This window comes from Lepus europaeus, chromosome 20, assembly GCF_033115175.1.
Source record: "Lepus europaeus isolate LE1 chromosome 20, mLepTim1.pri, whole genome shotgun sequence".
Taxonomy (NCBI): domain Eukaryota; kingdom Metazoa; phylum Chordata; class Mammalia; order Lagomorpha; family Leporidae; genus Lepus; species Lepus europaeus.
Window position 1 is genome coordinate 59,074,757 of NC_084846.1, and position 19,986 is coordinate 59,094,742.

General features: G+C 38.9%; 1 protein-coding gene across 3 annotated transcripts in view; it reads right to left on the reverse strand.

Moving 5' to 3' along the window:
* The window catches only part of RUNDC3B (RUN domain containing 3B), a 151,910-nt gene that overhangs the window by 56,022 nt on the left and 75,902 nt on the right, over positions 1-19,986 (reverse strand). For all 3 annotated transcript variants that reach the window (XM_062178193.1, XM_062178192.1, XM_062178191.1), the window contains exons 5-8: positions 18,167-18,256; positions 15,987-16,067; positions 10,322-10,490; positions 1,330-1,487 (exon numbers count right to left, since the gene is read on the reverse strand). In XM_062178193.1, the coding sequence (XP_062034177.1) occupies positions 1,330-1,487; positions 10,322-10,490; positions 15,987-16,067; positions 18,167-18,256 (498 nt within the window). The remainder of the gene's footprint in view (positions 1-1,329; positions 1,488-10,321; positions 10,491-15,986; positions 16,068-18,166; positions 18,257-19,986) is intronic.

A 19,986-nucleotide genomic window follows, 5' to 3' on the forward strand; every position in this document is an offset into this window, starting at 1 on the left:
ATTAGTTACAAAATGAACAATAGTAATTGCACAGAAGAGGAAAAGAACACTTTGACCAATGGTTAATTAACATCACTATAATAAAGGGCCAATGGACTTCTTGACAAACACGGTGGAGAGCACAGCAATTCTGTCATAGCCCAGCCCAAAATGGGAAGCTCAATCTAACCACGAGATAAAAACAAACAAATTCAGGGACATTCTACAAAATGATAAAAAGCCCGTATATTTCAGAAATATCAGTCTCACATGAGACAAAAGACTGAGAAACCATTCTAAGTTTAAAAGTGACAGGAGAGACTGACCACCAATGCAAAACATGATTCTGAATTGCATCTGGAACCAGAGAGACAAAAGCAGCAGGAAGGAACATAATCTGCAAAAGTGATGAAACTGGGATGTGAGTTAAAGTTAAGATTAAAGTATGGTATTGATTTACATTTCTTAAATTGATAAATTGAACTGCAGTCATATAAGTCAATCTCTCTGTTCTTAGAAAAACCCACTGAGGCAAGTTGGCATCAAGAGATCCAGGGTAGGCAACCTCTCAGGTGACCAGACACATGTCTGTGGAATTGAGTAAAGGGAGAGTTACAGGGCACAAGGCAGACAACTGGTCAACACAGGCAAGGGCACACATAGGGCTTCTTGGCACTATCCCTGTAACTCCAGTGAAAGGCTGAAATCATTTCAGAAAAATAAACTCAACCTTATAATTAAATAAATATTAACAACTGACGGTTTTTACTATAAACAATTAATTGATAAAAGCAAGTTTGACCTAATGATATGATTAGTACAAATGCATTGAACAGTGACAATTTTAGGTGCTTGTACCAGAATGTGACTCATATATTACAGTTTTCTCAACCAATAAAGCTGTACTACAAATAAAGAGCCAGCCATACTCAATTGTGTACAGGGATTTTCTGGTATAATCTGGTAACACTTTATGCCCCAGCACTGAGTTTTGAGTGGCATAGGTCTAAAGTACCATCTTTTTGAAACCAATCAAGAGTTAAACAAACCAATGTTGTAAAAATTGTGTATATGCATTTAGAAGAATCTACATCAAACTATAAGAGCTGACTTTGAGTAGCACAACTAAAGGTGATTTTTATTTTTATTTTCTTCTTATATTTTCTAATGCTTAGTCAATGAACATAAACCACTTATGTAATAAGAAAAGTAAACCTCTAAAAATATAATTGAAAAATAATTTAACAGCATGCAATCAGATTCCTTAGAATTTGGGTCATATGTACAAACACAACATTTTGTCTTAATGTTTACACATTGCCAAAATTTTTCTAAAAGAATCTCACTTACAGCTGATCTTGAAGTTCCACAATTATATACTCTAATTGTTCTTTCTCTAATTTATGGGCCAGATCAGAGTCTTCAATCCTTTGAAGTAGTATTTTATTCTGGGAGACGGATTCAGACAGTTGGTTCTCTCGAAGTCTTAAGAGTTCTTCAAGATAACCCTGGAAATACAGTATCACCAAGATACAGCAACTGCAAAATTCTAACAGATATCTGGAAGGTAAACATGGAGTAGCTTAAATGTTATATCTGTCTATACTGGAATGTGACATTTTCAAAGTATTAATGATGAATTAGTAAAAAAACAAAAACAACATGGTTCTAGTTAAATATAAAAATTTAACATATAATCTCTACAATTTAGAATTATTCTTTAAAACTTGGAAAATGTTTGAAATTTAAGGCAAAAGTTAGTTTAAAATACTATAAATTCTAAGCTATTAGCATCAAAACACAGCCCTGATTACAGAATGACCAGTTAGATATCTCCTTCTCTGTGGTTTTTTTCAGAAACACGTAGATACTACATTTTAGCACCAACATGGTATTGGAAGACAGGCTGAGGGACTGTTCTATTTTCATATTTATCAGCTTTGTATGCTTGGGCAAGTTACTTATAACTTCTCAGATGTCTCATCATCTAAAAATTAGGAACAGTAAGAGTACCTAGTTGGGCATATGAAATGAATCAGTACAGGTAAACTACTAAGAACAGAGCAACGTATAAGTTATTATCTAACAACTCATGGATATGAGACTACTTGGTTTGATTTTCTTACCTCCTACTCATTTATTCATTCTTTGTCCTGCTCTTTCTGAACCTTTAAACTGAATTCCTGAATTTAGAAAATCCTGGTTTGAATTTCCAGTAGCTCCTTCACATTTTCTGCTTCTTTCTGACGGCAGCCTATCTTTTTTTTTTTTTTTTTTTTTGCTAGGCAGAGTTAGACAGTGAGAAAGAGAGACAGAGAGAGAGAGTTACAGACAGTGAGAGAGAGAGACAGGTCTTCCTTCCATTGGTTCACCCCCCAAATGGCCGCTATGGCCGGCACACTGCGCCAGTCCGAAGCCAGGAGTAGGGGACTTCCTCCTGGTCTCCCATGCGGGTGCAGGGCCCAAGGACTTGGGCCATCCTCCACTGCCTTCCCGGGCCACAGCAGAGGGCTGGACTGGAAGAGGAGCAGCCGGGACAGAATCCGGTGCCCTAACTGGGACTAGAAACCGGGATGCCAGTGCCACAGGCAAAGGATTAGCCTAGTGAGCCATGGCGCCGGCCAGCTTATTCTTTTTAGTTGCAAAGTGCTTTCATATTTCTCTGAGGATGTTAGAATTTTTTCTTTAAAGCACTTTTCTATCCCATTTTATGTTATCTAATTCTTATGTCCTTTTTGAAAAATATTTATGTATTTATTTGAAAGTCAGAGTTACACAGAGAAGGAGAGGCAGAGAGAGAAAGAGAGGTCTTCCATCCAATGGTTCAGTCCCCAATCAGACACAACGGCCGGAGCTGCGCCGATCTGAAGTCAGGAGCCAGGAGCTTCCTCGGGGTCTACCATGTGGGTGCAGGGTCCCCAGGACTTGGGCCACTGCTTTCCCAGGCCAAAGCAGAGAGCTGGGTCAGAAGAGGCACAGTTGGGCTCGAACCGGTGCCCATATGGAATGCTGGCGCTTCAGGCCAGGGCTTTAACCCGCTGTGCCACAGCATCGAACGCTAATTCTTATGTCTTTAACAAGTTGTTTCAACGATTTTAGCTTTATAATACACATTAATACATGGTTTTTATTTCAGATTTTGTTTCTGACAATTCTCAAATATTTGTTTTTGTGGGACACGTGTTTGGCACAGTGGTTAAGACACTGCTTCAGAAACTTGTGTCACACATCAGAGTCCCTTGGTTCCAGCCCTGGTTCCAATCATTTCCAGGCTTTAATGTGCATCCTGGGATGGTGCTAGTACTTGGGTCCCTGCCACCCATGTGGGAGACCCAGATTGAGTTCGAGGTTCCTGGCTTTGGCCTGGCCCAGCCCTGGCTGCAGTGGGCATTAGAAGTGAACCAGTGGTTGGAAGTTCTCTCTCTCTCTCTCTCTCTCTCTCTCTCTCTGCCTTTCAGTTAGAATTTTTTAAACTTATTAGAAATTTTTAGGCTGGCGCCACAGCGCAATAGTTAATCCTCCGCCTTGCAGCGCCGGCACACCGGGTTCTAGTCCCGGTGGGGCACTGGATTCTGTCCCGGTTGCCCCTCTTCCAGGCCAGCTCTCTGCCGTGGCCAGGGAGAGCAGTGGAGGATGGCCCAAGTGCTTGGGCCCTGCACCCCATGGGAGACCAGGATAAACACCTGGCTCCTGGCTTTGGGTCAGCGCAGTGCGCCGGCCAGCGTAGCAGCCATTGGAGAGTGAACCAACGGCAAAAGGAAGACCTTTCTCTCTGTCTCTCTCTCACTGTCCACTATGCCTGTAAAAAATAAAATAAATTAAATTTATTAGAAATTTTTGTTTTTCCATGATAAAAATCTCAACAACTAAAGTTATTTCTTACAAATAAACGCTTTCACATACTGTAAGTATAGATATAGCTTAATATGAGCTACACATGGAAACCCATAAACATTAACAAAGAATACTCATATACCCCTCACCATGATGAGTCACCATTACTTTCAGAGTAACAGAATGTCTTTTCATCATCACACCCTCCCACCTCCTCTGCAAAGATAAGATCTTGAGATCTGTTTCACCAATCTCTTGCATTTTCTTCTGGTTTTACCCCAAACCTAAGGCACCCTAAACAACATACTGTTTAAGTTTGCGGGGTTTTGTCTACAATCTTATGAAACCGGCTATTGTATCGACATTGATGAGTCTAGCTGAAGATCATTTGCTGTCATTCCATTGTATGAATATTACCATTATCTACTCTCTTGTCAATAGTCATTTGGATTATTTTAGGTATTTTAATACAAACAATATTGCTGGGAACATATGTTATATGTCTCCCGGAATACATATTCAAGAATTTCCAGCAGCTGTGTTGAGGGACAGAAGCACTGGGGCATAGGCCACACTTATCTTCATGTTTACCAGACAAGACCAAATTGTTCTTACTATTGTGTTCCTAGTAACCACATTTCCACCTGCCATTATGTTCACATGGCCTTACACTAGGTTTGTAGTTATGCAATATTCCTTTTTTCTCTACTCTTATGAAGAATCCATATAAAACAGAAATCACTGCTTTTTGAATATTTGCTAGAATCTATTTCCCAAACCATCCAAGCCTGATGAGTTTTTAGGGGCTGGGGAGGTATATAAATTTTAAACCACTTACTCAATTTTTAAAGTGGTCATGGGTCTATCAGTTTTGACAAGTAATGTTTATATAAATGCATCTATGTTTTTTAATTCATTGACATAAACTTGTTGGCCGGTGCTGCAGCTCACTAGGCTAATCCTCCGCCTTGCAGCGCCGGCACACCGGGTTCTAGTCCCGGTCGGGGCACCGATCCTGTCCTGGTTGCCCCTCTTCCAGGCCAGCTCTCTGCTGTGGCCAGGGAGTACAGTGGAGGATGGCCCAAGTCCTTGGGCCCTGCACCCCATGGGAGATCAGGAGAAGCATCTGACTCCTGCCATCGGATCAGCGCGGTGCGCCGGCCGCAGCGCGCTACCGCGGCGGCCATTGGAGGGTGAACCAACAGCAAAAAGGAAGACCTTTCTCTCTGTCTCTCTCTCACTGTCCACTCTGCCTGTCAAAAAAAAAAAAAAAAAAAAAAAGCATAAACTTGTTAAAATCATTCTCTAATAATTATTGGGAGGCTTTCTTTTTCTGTTGCAATTACCCTATGCCATCTACTCTATTTCCTTCTCAAAATTATCTACGTGTACTTTCAAAAAAAAATGCAATCATTCATTCTAGATTTATCTATTCCAGTTTTTACAATAATAAACTTTTTGTTTTGTTCATTCCTTTTCTCTGGTTTTTATTTAATCAATATCTGTTCTTATTCTACTAGTTTGCTTCTTTTTAACTGGTTTGGTTGTTCTTAACTTACTTTCTGGATACTTATTTCCTTAACTGTCATTCAGTTCTTCCTAGCACTTCTACAAGTAGTACACAAGTTGCAACTCACCTTTGTTACAGTGTACAGTTTTCATTCTAAGTATTTCCTTACTTCTTTAAATTCCCAAAGCTTACAGTAAACTTTCTGTACTAACAGAGCTTTATTGCATTGTGATCACTATTATAGCATGTTTTTGATTATTTGTGAACATTTGTTTGTTTGTTAACTCTTATTTAATAAATATAAATTTCCAAAGTACAGCTTTTGGATTACAGTGGCTCCCCCCCTCCATAACTTCCCTCCCACCTGCAACCCTCCCATCTCCCGCTCCCTCTCCCATCCCATTCACATCAAGATTCATTTTCAATTATCTTTATATACGGAAGATCAATTTAGATATGTTAAGTAAAGATTTCAACAGTTTGCACCCACACAGAAACACAAAATGTAAAGTACTGTTTGAGTACTAATTATAGCATTAATTCACATTGTACAAGACATTAAGGACAGAGATCCTACATGGGGAGTAAGTGCACAGTGACTCCTGTTGTTGATTTAACAATTGATACTCCTGTTTATGGCGTCAGTAATCACTTCAGGCTCTTGTCATGAGTTGCCAAAGCTATGGAAGCCTTTTGAGTTTGCCAACTCCGATCTTATTTAGACAAGGTCATAGTCAAAGTGAAAGTTCTCTCCTCCCTTCAGAGAAAGGTACCTCCTTCTTTGATGGCCCATTCTTTCCACTGGGATCTCACTCATAGAGATCTTTCATTTAGGTCGTTTTTTTTGTTTTTGTTTTTGTTTTTTTGTTTTTTTTTTTGCCACAATGTCTTGGTTTTCCATGTCTGAAATACTCTCATGGGATTTTTAGCCAGATCTGAATGCCTTAACAGCTGATTCTGAGGCCAGAGTGCTGTTTAGGACATCTGCCATTCTAAAACATTTGTTTTTTATCTTAGTATGTTCCACAAAATTTTGTAGTGGGGTTGCTATTGTGGTACAGCAGGCTAAGTCCCTTCTTATAACACCAGTATTCCACATTGGAACACCAGTCCGAGCACCAGCTCTGCTTCCAATCCAGCTCCCTGCTAAGGTGCCTGAGAAAGCAGCAGAGTACAGCTCAAGTATTTGGGCCCCTCACCCACATGGGAGACTGGGAAGGAGTTTCAGGCTTCTAGCTTCAACAGATTATTAAATGTATGTAAAGTCAGCACTTTCACTCATTCCTGGTGAATTCTTTTTAAAAAAAAAAAAAAGCAATACCTCTCTTTAGTCTAAAAAATTATTTTTACCTTAATGTCTATGCTTAATAATGATACTGGCATAGACTTCTTTTAATTAGTATTTGCCTAGTACATTAATTTCCCTAGTTTCAACTGTTTTGTCATTATATTTTATGTCTCTCTTATAAACAGAATGTTGTTAAATGTTAAAACTATTGCTTAATAAATTAAGAAATTGTCTTAATTGGGAAGTTTATGCCATTCACTTTCATTGTGAGGTTGTTCTCTTGGTTATATTTAGATTTCTACCACTTCATTTTATGTCTCTTTTTATTATGTTTTTTTTTTCCCCAATTTACTCTCTTCTATTAATCTGATCAAGTTTTTGTATTTTTTTCCAACTACTCACTTAAAATTTAAACATTATATTTCTATTCTGTTAATTAAAACTCCTAGATGTTAAATTTGGAAGCAGGCATCCACATTAAAAATGTCTTTTCTGGGGTCAGTGCTGTAGTGTAGTAGGTTAAGCTTCTGCATATGGTACCAGTATTTCATATGGGCACTGGTTTGAGCCCCCAGCTGCTCCACTTTTTTTTAAGAGTTAACTATCTATTTGAAAGTCAGAGTTACACACAGAGATAAGGAGAGGCACAGAGAGAGAGAGGTCTTCCATCCGCCAGATCACTCCCCAATTGGCTGCGACGGCTAGAGCTGTGCTGATCCAAGGCCAGGAGCCAGGAGCTTCTTCTAGGTCTGGATCGGAAGCGGAGCGACCGGAACTCACACCGGCATCCATAACGGATGCCGGCATTGCAGGCAGCAGCTTTTACCTGTTACGCCACAGCGCTGGCCCCAAGCTGCTCCACTTTTGATCCAGCAGCTCTCTGGTAATGGCTTGGGAAAGTAGTAGAGGATGGTCCAAGTGTAAACTCGGTAGAAGCTCCTGGCTCTTGGCTTCAGATCAGCCCAGCTCTAGCTGTTGCAGCATTTGGGGAGTGAACCAACAGATCAGTCTCTGTCTCTCCCTCTCTGTAACTCTGCCTTTCAACTAAATCTTTTTAAAAAAATGTCTTTACCCTCTTTCACTATTTAATACAAAGAGTTCCAAAAGCTTTGCTTCAGTCTTACTCTCTTACTACCCTCTTATTCTTTTTGATATTCTTAGTATTTTAGTTCTACTTTGCCTTCATTTTCCCACAAGTAGGAAAATGAGTTCTCAAGAGATGGCTGTTAAATTTTCATAAATTTTCTAAGTCAGTTGATAAACATTGCTATTGTTAAAAACTAAATACGAGAAATTACAATAAATTATATTCATGAAGGTTACAACTACTCAAAATCTCTCACTTCCTAATTTATATTTACCATTATCTGTATTCCTGCAGTCATTTATGTCTACTTCATCCACTTAGTCGAAACACTGCATACTGCATGACACTGCTGTTAATCCCTTTGCAATTTTTGTCTCCAACAATGTCATTTTGGTATGTTTAAGTCAGCCACGAAAAGAGGATTCATTGCAGAGAAACTGGCTAATTCTACAAATCAGGGCTCTTCCCTCCAGCACACCACTGCCATCCCAGACTGGTCATGGTTTTTTGTTTTCACCCAGTCAAGGTTTATTCACCAATGTACTTCTTTACTCTACCACTCCGCATGTCACTCTTGCCTTCTAGGTTGAGTTTCCATTTGGAATGACTGTGTACCTTTAGCTGCTATTCCTCTATGGGTATTAAAACACAAGAGCCTAGTTTAAGTGATTATGCTCTCAGTCCCTGGGGCCTACAGTGGCATTACCTAATGTTCTTAATCCTCTTGTTTGCAGGTCCTTCTATGTTTCAAGTCCCTAAGGAGAACTTTTTCTTTGAGGCACAGCTCTCTAAGAAACTTTTTAAAAATTGTATTCTACTCAGCATTTTCAAATTTTTAAAACAGAAAGACTTTAAGATGACCTTATCGGACTTCTTGCTGGGTACAGAAGTCTCTTTTAATAAGGTATGAAAGTTTTCTTTAGGGCTGGCACCGTGGCATAAAAAGTTAAGCCTTTGCCTACAGCACCAGCACCCCATATGTATGCCAATTTCACTTCAGATCCAGTTCCCTGCTAATGTGCCTGGGAAAGCAGCAGAAGATGGCCCAAGTGCTTGGAATCCTGCTCCTACACGGGCGATCTGGAAGAAGCTCCTGGCTCCTGGCTTCAGATGGGCCCAGCTTTGGCCATTGCAGCCATTTGGGGAGTGAACAGGCAGAGGGAAGATAGCTCTCTCTAACTCTGCCTTTCAAATAAATAAATCATTAAAAAAAGTTTTCTTTATACATTTTTTCCAAGATTTTAAGTTACTATAATTGAGATGTTTTCATAGTCTAAGCAGTAGACTATTTGTATACAGCGGATCCATTCATATTTGTAAATGTATTACCTTTTTTTCTATTCATTTACTTTAATTATTTGAAAGACACTGTTACAGAGAAAGGCAGAGACAGAGAGAGAGGTCTTCCATCCATTGGGTAACTCCCCAGATGGCTGCAACAGCCGGAGCTACGCTGATCCAAAGCCAGGAGACAGGAACTTCTTCCGGATCTCCCACATAGGTGCAGGGGCCCAAGGACCTGCGCCATCTTCCACTGCTTTCCCAGGCCACAGCACAGAGCTGGATCGGAAGAGGAGCAGCTAGGACTAGAACCTGAGCCCATATGGGATGCCAGCGCTTCAGGCCAGGGCTTTAACCTGCTGCACCACAGCGCCGGCCCCTCTTTATGCATTTAAAAACTATATTTATATCACTAATTCCACTAGCCTTTCCCTATGTATTTATAAATGTATTACCATTTTTTCTATGCATTTAAAAATATACTTATATCACTAATTCCACTGGCCTTTCCCTATGTATTTTATCTATGAACAATATGCTTGAAGGATGAAAAGGGATAAATAGATAATATAATAAAAAGGTAAAAGTTACAATCTCCTGAAGATAAAGGCATTTTTTCTTCAGCTATGTACGCCACTTTGTGTACTACAGTGCTTGAAACACAGAGCTGCTAAAATACCTAATTTAAAAAGAACAGATATGTGCACAGGTGATCACAACTAACATTTTCTAGCCGGCGCCGTAGCTCAACAGGCTAATCCTCCGCCTAGCAGCGCTGGCACACCAGGTTCTAGTCCCAGTCGGGGTGCCGGATTCTGTCCCGGTTGGCCCTCTTCCAGGCCAGCTCTCTGTTGGCCTGGGAGTGCAGTGGAGGATGGCCCAGGTGCTTGGGCCCAGCACCCCATGGGAGACTGGGAGACCAGGAGAAGCACCTGACTCCTGCCTTTGGATTAGCGCGGTGCGCCGGCCGTGGCGGCCATTGGAGGGTGAACCAATGGCAAAGGAAGACCTTTCTCTCTGTCTCTCTCTCTCACTGTCCACTCTGCCTGTCAAAAAAAATTTTTTTTCTAAAATTAATTACAGAAACTAAAAATTTTGAATATATAAACTCAACTGTTTTTAGTGATAGAATAAATGCCTTATTTTTATATTAAAACATAAAATTAGGAGAAGTTGAACACATAAAATCTTTTCCTGAAACTTCACCTGACTTTTAACCAAAAGGAGGACAAAGGGAAGGAGCAAAGGAACAATAATTTTATTCAGTTAAAAGATGTTTTTACAGTGACAGTTCAAAGGCAATGAGACTCAAATTAAGTGACTTTGGACAACTGACAAATACCTTCTGTTCCAGGGTAAGCTGGTACTTCTGCTTAACTCTCTTACATTTGTTGAACCAACTGTTCTCATCCGTGATGAATGGAGGCCCCACATTCTCTGGAGTGCTGCTTTCACTACCACTGCTTCCCAAAGTCCTCAGCTCCTCCTCGTCACTGCTGATACTATCAGAACTGGGAAGACCAACATTACACACAGAAATGAGTATGACGTTCCAAATTGACTATTAAGATGAACATACCTGTATTTATAGATAAATTTAGCACTAAACAGAATAATAATGATGATATTTTAAAGAAATTAGCTTCCTAAACAAATAGCGAGGAACCAAGGGCTGATGATTTCCTCTCCCAAAAGCAAACCTGGAGATGATGCATGAGTGAGATTTACAGATCTAAGTAATCAGCATCAAAAACCACGAGGACGTCCAGAAGACAGACAAAAGACTCGGAAAGAAGAGAACCAGAAACTCCAGCTGTGTGGGAAGAGCATTCCAGTCAGGTTCCCTTCACTGCCTAACACGGGTGAGTGCCTGCCCAAGCTCCACGAAAAAGGACATGAAGCAGGACAGAAAAGCAGCACTTCCAGTTGATGGGCTATAACACAGGAGAGCATTCAGGACCGTTCAAGAAGAAGGTAAAAGGGGTTCAGAAAAACCAGTCATTCCTAAGCATTTCCCACTGGCTGCTCCACTTCCAATCCAGCTCCCTGCTAGCATGCCTGGGAAAGCAGTGGAGAAGGAGTGGGCATCTATCCAAACTCAGAAATATGTTTATTTACAAAGTCTGCTTTTATTTTTTTTTTTAAAAACTTTGCACTACACTCAAAAACTGAAAATGTACCTTAATCTTTGCCATGTGGCCCCACATAAATTCTCTGACCTACCTTGCAGGCTAACAGATTACAAGACCCACATGTCAGGAGTCCAGTCCCGCTCATACCTGAGAGGAAAGAATGCCAGACAGAAGGACCACAAAGAATCTGGACAGACAGCCCTTGCTGGGTTTCCCTACTTGGTCTACTTGTCCCATCACATTTCTGTAGTTGTCATGCTGCAATCATGCTTATGCAATGAAGTCTCCAGAAAAACCCACAGGACAGGGTTCAGAGAGCTCCCAGGTAGTTCAATATGTGAAAGCTTGCCGGAAGGTAAACAAGAACTCATCCACAGTGGGCACCCCTAACGCCACACGGACGGAAACTCCTGTGTCCAGCACCCTTCCAGGCCTCACTCTCTCTTCAAACTGGCTGTGTATCTGCCTTTTAAAACAACCCGACAGGCCGGTGCCGCGGCTCACTTGGCTAATCCTCCGCCTGAGGCACCGGCACCCTGGGTTCTAGTCCCAGTTGGGGCGCTGGATTCTGTCCCGGTTGCTCCTCTTCCAGTCCAGCTCTCTGCTGTGCCCGGGAAGGCAGTGGAGGATGGCCCAAGTGCTTGGGTCCTTACACCTGCATGGGAGACCAGGAGGAAGCACCTGGCTCCTGGCATCCATTTGGGAGGTGACCCAACAGAAAGAAAGACCTTTCTCTCTGTCTCTCTCTGTCTCTCTCTCTCTCTGTCTAACTCTGCCTGTCAAAAAACAAAAAACAAAAAACAAACAAAACAAAACAAAACAAAACCGACAAATGAACCACAAAGCCCTGATTTCTTTAAGTTGTTCTAAACAAATAATGGAGCATAGAGATGGTGTTGTGGGAATCCCAACTTGTAGCCGATGGTCAGTTTCAAGCTCCAGAGTGCCAGATTCATGCCTCGCATCAGATGTGAGAGCAGGTTTTGAACACTGAGCCCTTAACCAGAGAGATCAAACTGAGTTACAGGACACCCAGCTGAGGTCTGCTGTAGAAAACATTACTTGCATCCTGGTCAGGACAGAAACCACGTTTTGGGATCATAGAAGTGATCGGTGTTGTGAGTGTGTAATAAAAAGAGCTGAATTTGATTTTTCCCACTCTATTCTGTGATATATGGAAATATCTAGAAAAGAGGGGTAATTAATGGTGGTGTGTAACTGCTAGTGAAAAGACCTTGACAGAAGAGAAGGGATCGGATGTGGGAACTAGGTCAAAGGTCTGGCCTTAGGTAGCAATGATTAGTTTATCTTTACTAAGAGTAGATGGAATATTCTAAGAGCAATTTAACAGCTTACTTGCTCATGTTCAGTCTTTTTAAGTTAGCAATTTTGTTTGCAGAAATTTACCTCTTCAGTAAATAGTCAAGTGGGTTTTTAAAGAGGTTTATTTGTTTTTATTTAAAGCTCAACATAACAGGATAAAGAAATACAGTGAGAGATCTTCCATCTATTGCTTCACTCCCCACATGCCCACAACAACCAGGGCTGGGCCAGCCCAAAGCTAGGAGCCTGGAATTCCATCCAGGTCTACCCCAGGGGGGCAGGACTCAACTACTTGAGCCATCAGCTGTTGCCTCTCAGGGTGCTCATTAGAAGGGAGCTGGACAGGAAGTACAGGTGGGACTCCTTCAACAGTGGCTTAGCCCATTGTGCCACAATGCTCACACAATAACCATGTTTAAGCAAGATATAGCTGTAAGAATGTTGAAAACGGAATTATGTTTAACAGTGAAAACTTCGAAGAATCATGAAAGATCAACAATCGTTAGCTAACAGTATACTTCAAAAATTTAATTGAAAATGAAATTAAAGGATAATTTTATTTTAGTGCAGCAATTTTTTTCCTGTATAGCCTATTCATAATATACATCTCCCATGAATTTTTTAAGTACTCTTGTATACATAGATTCCAAGTTTTTTCTGCACCAAAATAAACTTGTTTTAATTCCAATTACATGACCTTTTTGAGATATCCTCTTACGAGATTTCTCTAGCTTAAAATCCAATGAGGAAAAAACATGTAAGGATGCAGAAGGTTAAAATTATATCAAACAGTAACTCAGGGAAAACAACTTAAAATTTGTCTAATTAAGATATATTTCCACAGAAGCAATTTCATTTTTAAACTATCAATTCTATGTAGCAACTAAGATAGTTTAAATCTTTCTAAAAAGAAAAATCCTATGGTCAGGAATACCAAGTGGCTATGACTAGGCTGAACTGGTTCTTCCTTTCTCACTTTACTTTCCTTTTTACAACGGGATAACAGGAATTCTTCAGCATACAAAGAAGGATAAATTATATATATAAGTTTAGATCAGTGCACCAAAGACAAAATTAAAGAAAAAATAAATGAAAAGTGGCTAAGCAATTGGGGATAAAGGGTCTAAATTATTAAATTCATTTTAAGAGGGGCCAGCGTTGTGGTGCAGCAGGTTGAGCTAATGCCTGCAGTACTGGCATCCCATATCAGAGCACAATATGGCTGCTCATTTCCAATCCAGCTCCTGAATTGCATCTGGGAAGCAGGGGAAAATGACCCAAGTACTTGGGTCCCTGTCACCAATGGGGGGAACCCAAATGGAGTTTTGGGCTCCTAGCCTTGGCCTGGCCCAGACCTGGCCATGGAGGCTGTTTGGGGAGTGAGCCAGTGGATGGAAGATCTTTTGTCTCTCATTGTATTTCAAATAAATAAATGGGTAGATCTTAAAAAAAAAAAAAAAATTCAAGGACCAGCAGTTGTGGCACAGTGAGTTAAGCAGCAACCTGGGACACTAGCATCCCTTATGAGCACCAGCTCAAGTCCTGGCTACTCCACTTCCAATCCAGCTCCCTGCTAATGAGCCTGGGAAAAGCAGCGAGAATGGCTGAAGTACTTGGGCCCAACTACCCAGATAGGAGACCTGGATGGAGTTCCAAGCTCCTGGCTTTGGCATAGTTCAGTCCCAACTGTTGCAGTCATTCCAGGAGTAGAACGGCAGGTAGGAAATCTCTCTCCTCTCTCTGTAATTCTGTATTTCAAATAAATAAATCTTTTTTTTTAAGTTCATTATAAAAGCAGCAGTTGAGAAGATTACACTATTTTATTTTTTAAGTATAGAGAAATATTGGTATTTATATTCAACTTATCTTTTTTTATTTATAGTCATTTCCTAAATCATTCAAAATTGCTTTTCCATCTACGATGATCAAACTCCTTTCCCCAGATGACACCTTAATCTTTAATTCCAGACTTGTATTTTGCCCACTGTGCCACAACCTGTTATTTAATCTCTGTGTGTTTCACTTTTCTCACTTGTAAAATAGAGATAGCAGTGCCTCCCTCTCTGGTATCTGAGAAGTAAATGAATTAATAGAAGGGAAGCACTTAGAAAAATGTCTTATATAAAATAAGCATTCAATAAATATTATTTTGAACTATTAGTTATCCTCACAAAATGTTCTATATTCTATAATATCTCAAAGCAGCATAATTTTATGCCTTCTAAAAACATTGTCAGCTGTATTTCTTTTTTAGACTTATTATATTAGAATTATCCCTTTTCCCAAGGGATCCACTTACATACTCATATTAGAAATCTTGGTGTTCTAATCCTCTCTTCCTCCTTCCTCGCCATCCAAAATATCTTCACACTCCTAGTTCTGAAATGTTAATGACTTCTCTTATTGGACGGAGATTATCTTATAGGTAAGGACTCTGTATTCTTTTCCAGAAATTCATAAAGTTCTCATATTCTCCATATTTACTATCCCTGGCAACAAGAAAAATGTCTCTCCTATGTTAGGCATACAACAAATGGTCAATGTATGTGTCCTTATATTATTTTTAGACACTATATATATATATATATATATATATATATATATACACACACACTTAATACCTTACAGCTCAATCTGATTATAACATTTTAGAAATATATTAAGGTCATCATTCTATTCAGCAAATTTCAAGCAGATTTTAACAACATCTGTAAGTTTCATCTGACTAATTTTCAATGCTGATGAAAGTGTGAGAAATCCAGAACTCTGCTAAAATACTGGTAGTAGGAAAAAATGGTACAAATCTTTTATACGATATACTTTGAGTCATAACTTATTTTCATTTAACGTACTGTAATAACTGAAAATTTACAATTGAAACAAAAATTATTTGTACAATGTTCATTATTCTTCTCTTTATAATAGAGATATGGGAAACACCCTAAATAGTGAATTATGGTTTTCAAATTTCAATGGATTATTTCAGAGCTATTAATTTTTTTTTTTTTTTGGATAGGCAGAGTTAGACAGTAAGAGAGAGAGAGAGAGAAAAAGGTCTTCCTTCTGTTGGTTCATCCCCCAAATGGCCACTATGGCCGGCGCACTGTGCTGATCCGAAGCCAGCAGCCAGGTGCCTCCTCCTGGTCTCCCATGCGGGTCAGGGCCCAAGCACTTGGGCCATCCTCCACTGCCCTCCCAGGCTACAGCAGATAGCTGGACTGGAAGAGGAACAACCGGGACTAGAACCTGGGGTACCAGCGCCACAGGCGGAGGATTAGCCTAGCGAGCCACAGCGCCCGCCAAGATTTTACTCTTTTATAAGGACTACAGCAATATAAATGTCTCTGTTATGTAAAAACTACATGCTGGGATTACAATATGTAAAAAGTGTATATTTACACAAATACTGAAAACAATACTGGAGTTTATATTTTTTAATGATTTCTAATACTGAAACACATGTTTGTACAAGCAGTTTTAATCAAGTGAACACTGCACCACAAAAAGACACTTAATTAAGGTACTAGTAACATGTTTCAAAATGGCAAATACCTTTGGGTAAACTTCAGATATGGTGTATAGTCTATAACAGCAGGAAAGTGGCCGTCCAATCCCTCTCCCTTGAGGCAAAAGCTAAGACAACAGAAAACAAATATTCATATTAACACAGAAAATTTTAAATCACAAATAAATGTTATAGACAAACTATTGCTAGAGATATTCGCTTCACTAAATTCCAGATGACTTTTTAAAGATTTATTTATTATTTATTTGACAGGCAGAGTTAGAGAAAGAGAGAGAGGGAGAGACATCTTCCAATTGCTGATTCACTCCCTAGATAGCTTCTTCTGGGTCTACCAAGTGGGTACAGAGATCCAACCATTTGGGCCGCCCTCCACTGCTTTCTTAGGTCATTAGCAGGGAGCTGGAGGGAAGTGGAGCAGCACATCCAAATATCTCCTACCCAGACTGTTCCAGAAGAGGAAGAAGGGAAGAAGAAATAGGGGACCATACTCATGGCCATAAAAACTTCAGCTTGAATGCACACCGGGTTCTCAGCCCTTTACGGAGATACCCAGTTGGTCTACCTGTTGTAGCCATTTCTGTATCTTCATTTTTTCCAATAAACTATGCTAAAATGACTTTCTCGTCTGCTCCTTTATCAGCCACATTCTTCGTCTCTGATAGAATAAGTTCCCAGGGTTTGAATCACTGGTAACATTAGGTGAAAAAACAATATCCCACACACAGATAGGAGTAGAAAATGAAGGCTTTTAAACTATTGGAATGGGTCAAAAGACCTGGATTTTGGACCTCCAGATGCTGAAAATCCTTCAATCTTCATTCAGTCCTTTATGAGGTCATGGAAACAAGGAAAAGATTGACTTTTCCAAAATCATATTGTGAGTCTTGTACCCCAATCCAGTAACCCTTCTTTCTGTATGACAGGATGTAGAAAGAGATCACGGGGACAGGGAAAAGTGTTTGATTTTAGAATTACCATTATGGAAACAAAAAAAGTACATCTTCTAGGAAGAGAAAGACAGGAATATTTGTAATATGTAGGTTGATACTTCACAGAAAAAAAAATTCATGTATAAATTCTCACCTTCTGGTTTCTTTCGTAAGTTAGCCTGTTAAAATACTTGCCCTAACAGTAATATCAAGGGAATTTATGTATTTTTCCAGACGTGAATAAGGAGAGAATCAAAGTCACAAAATTTTATGTGGTCTTTCCTTCATTTCCATTAGTGTTACAGGAACATTACTAATGGATCTAAATGGGTTACAATAAACCAACAGTTAACATCTCTTACCCAGGGTTTTTGTTTTGTTTTGTTTTTGTAAATAAAAACAAGATTTAACAGGATTAATACAGAACCAGCAATATGCAATACAAAAAATTAACATCTTTAAAGGGATCAAAAAGATAACCTCATACTCCACTGATCATGTTCATCCTAAATTTTTAAAGTAATTAACTTTATTCTAGTTTATTAAACCTTAAGTCAAGGTAGATTAAAAAATGACAAAAATTCTGAAAAGCAAGTGATTTACTAGAAAAATATAAATTTTGTGAAAATGGACAAAATTTTTTAATTTCAAGACATAAAAGTACATTTTCAATCTTATTTTATTAACACTACTGAATTTTAAAGTTTTATATTTCAATGAAATATGTTTCCTTCATTCTTCTAAATTTAACTTCTCTTATAGACAAATCATTTAACATAAAATCTGAAATCAATTAATGAAAAGCACAAAAATGTTTCCATATATTTATGAAGAATCTACAATATCCATTTTTAGCACTTGTTATCTTAGTCTAGAACCAATTCATCTTGTTGGAAATAACAATTTAATAGATTAGATACCTAACCCAGAAACATGACATCCTATCAGAATTTTTATCTCAATATATTCAATGAGAATTTCTCTAGAATTGAATGTCTATTTTTTCCTCACAGTAAAGTTAAAACTGGAATATCCTGAAAGAAAGGATCAGAAACTTTTCTTCAGTGACACCAGCATATTTAAACTAAGCTCACCCAAATCAGGGAGCAAGCCTGTTGGCTATTTAGGTTTGAGACAGGCTCTTTCTGAAACAAAATCCACAAATCAAACTCCAATAGCCAACTGTGTACATCACTTAGAAAACTGAAAGAAAAAAATCATAAATAGAAACTATTATAAAGTGAATAATTTAAAAACTGAACCATTTGGTTAAGTACCTGAAATCAATAGCATTGAGTCCAAGCAGCATGCCAGCAAGCATATTTGCTTCCTCACCCAAGACAATTGCTCCATCTTCATAAAATCTCCTACAATATGAAAAGCATGCATACATAAATACTAAAAATAGACTAACATTTGCTCTAGAGAAAACACTTTTAGCTCAAAACAACATAGGAAAAGTTATTTTATTTAATTTATTTTAAAAATGTGATCACCAAACCTTGGCATGTATTTAAACCAAGGTGGGGAGGGGGACCAGTCACCATAACAAAAAGTAGTCCAAGTGTTTCCATAACACGGAAGCAATATAAACGTAAAGAGAAAGGCAGCAAATTCAGGATCTTAAATTGCTCTATTTCCGAAAATACACAGACACTATTTCTATATACACAACAAAAACAATTAGTTTTTCTGAAATTTCAAGGGTTATTTACTATATTAAGGATTCAGAAGATCTGATACTAGATTAATCTATGATAATCTTAATACTGCAATGCCACAAATCAGTTAGCAAAGTAGTTGCTTATCAAAAAGAAAGTCTCACTCTCTGACAGACTTGTGAATATGAACCTATCATTGCTAATTCCAGTAAAGCCTCCTGTTTTGGTAATAATAGCTTTTAAAATACTTCTGAAAAAATAACATAATATTCATATGGGCCTAAGGTAATTTTCCACAAAAGAATATGAAAACATTACATCATCATCTTTATTAAAACACAGAACTACATAAAAACAAGCTTACTTTAGTAATCAGGGATCATTATGGTTACATCTATTAATACTACATTTGACAATGAACTACCTGTACTACCCTAACTATAATGAAAACACTTTAGTAAATGATATGTCTTGCTCTTTTCAGTTTTCATGAGTTTATAAGGGCTAAAAGAAGACTTTAATATGCTTATAAACATACCACTGATTCTGAAGAGTTTTTCAGTTTACCAACAACTTGATCAAACATATCATTTAATACTTGCAAAGAAGCCCAAGAAATAATAAATGCAAAATGAACTGTAATTAGTTTCAAATTTGCCATCAAGCAAGGGATTACAGCAATTTGCCCAAGCTCATATAGATGAACTACTCAAGGAGGCAAAAATATTCTTACAATTCTGTGTATCTCCTACTAAATCATATTTCTGATGAAATAAAATTACTTAAAGACAATTTAACCTGTGCTATGGTTAATGAGGAATTTTAAAGCAAGAAAAAAATACAAAGAAGCAAATAAGAGACAACCGTTTATTCTCTGACAGATGAAAGGCTGTGAACACCAAGGGGAGGGTAGCCTGGAGGCAAAGGTTTCCTTGCACATCTGGGAACTGCTTTCACTAATTCATATAATAGAAAAAACTAAAAACTTCTAGCCAAACAAAGATTTGTAAATCAAATGGAAGGATCTTCTATATATTATGCTGTGGTGTTCCATAAAAAGTTAAAGCTATTTAGACAAATACAAAAGCAAGTACTTCAGAAAGTTCATGGTTGGGGCCGGCACTGTGGCGTAGTAGATAAAGCTGCCGCCTGCAGTGCCGGCATCTCATATGGGCGCCAGTTTAAGTCCCGGCTGCTCCACTTCCAATCCAGCTCTCTGCTATTGCCTGGGAAAGCAGAAGAAGATGGCCCAAGTGCTTAGGCCCCTGCACCCTCATGAGGATCTCCCTCATGGGAGATCTGGAAGAAGCTCCTGGCTCCTGGCTTCAGATCAGCACAGCTCCAGCCGTTACGGCCAATTGGGGAGTGAACCAGTGGATGGAAGACCTCTGTCTCTCTCTCTCTCTCTGCCTCTCCTTCTCTCTCTGTGTAACTCT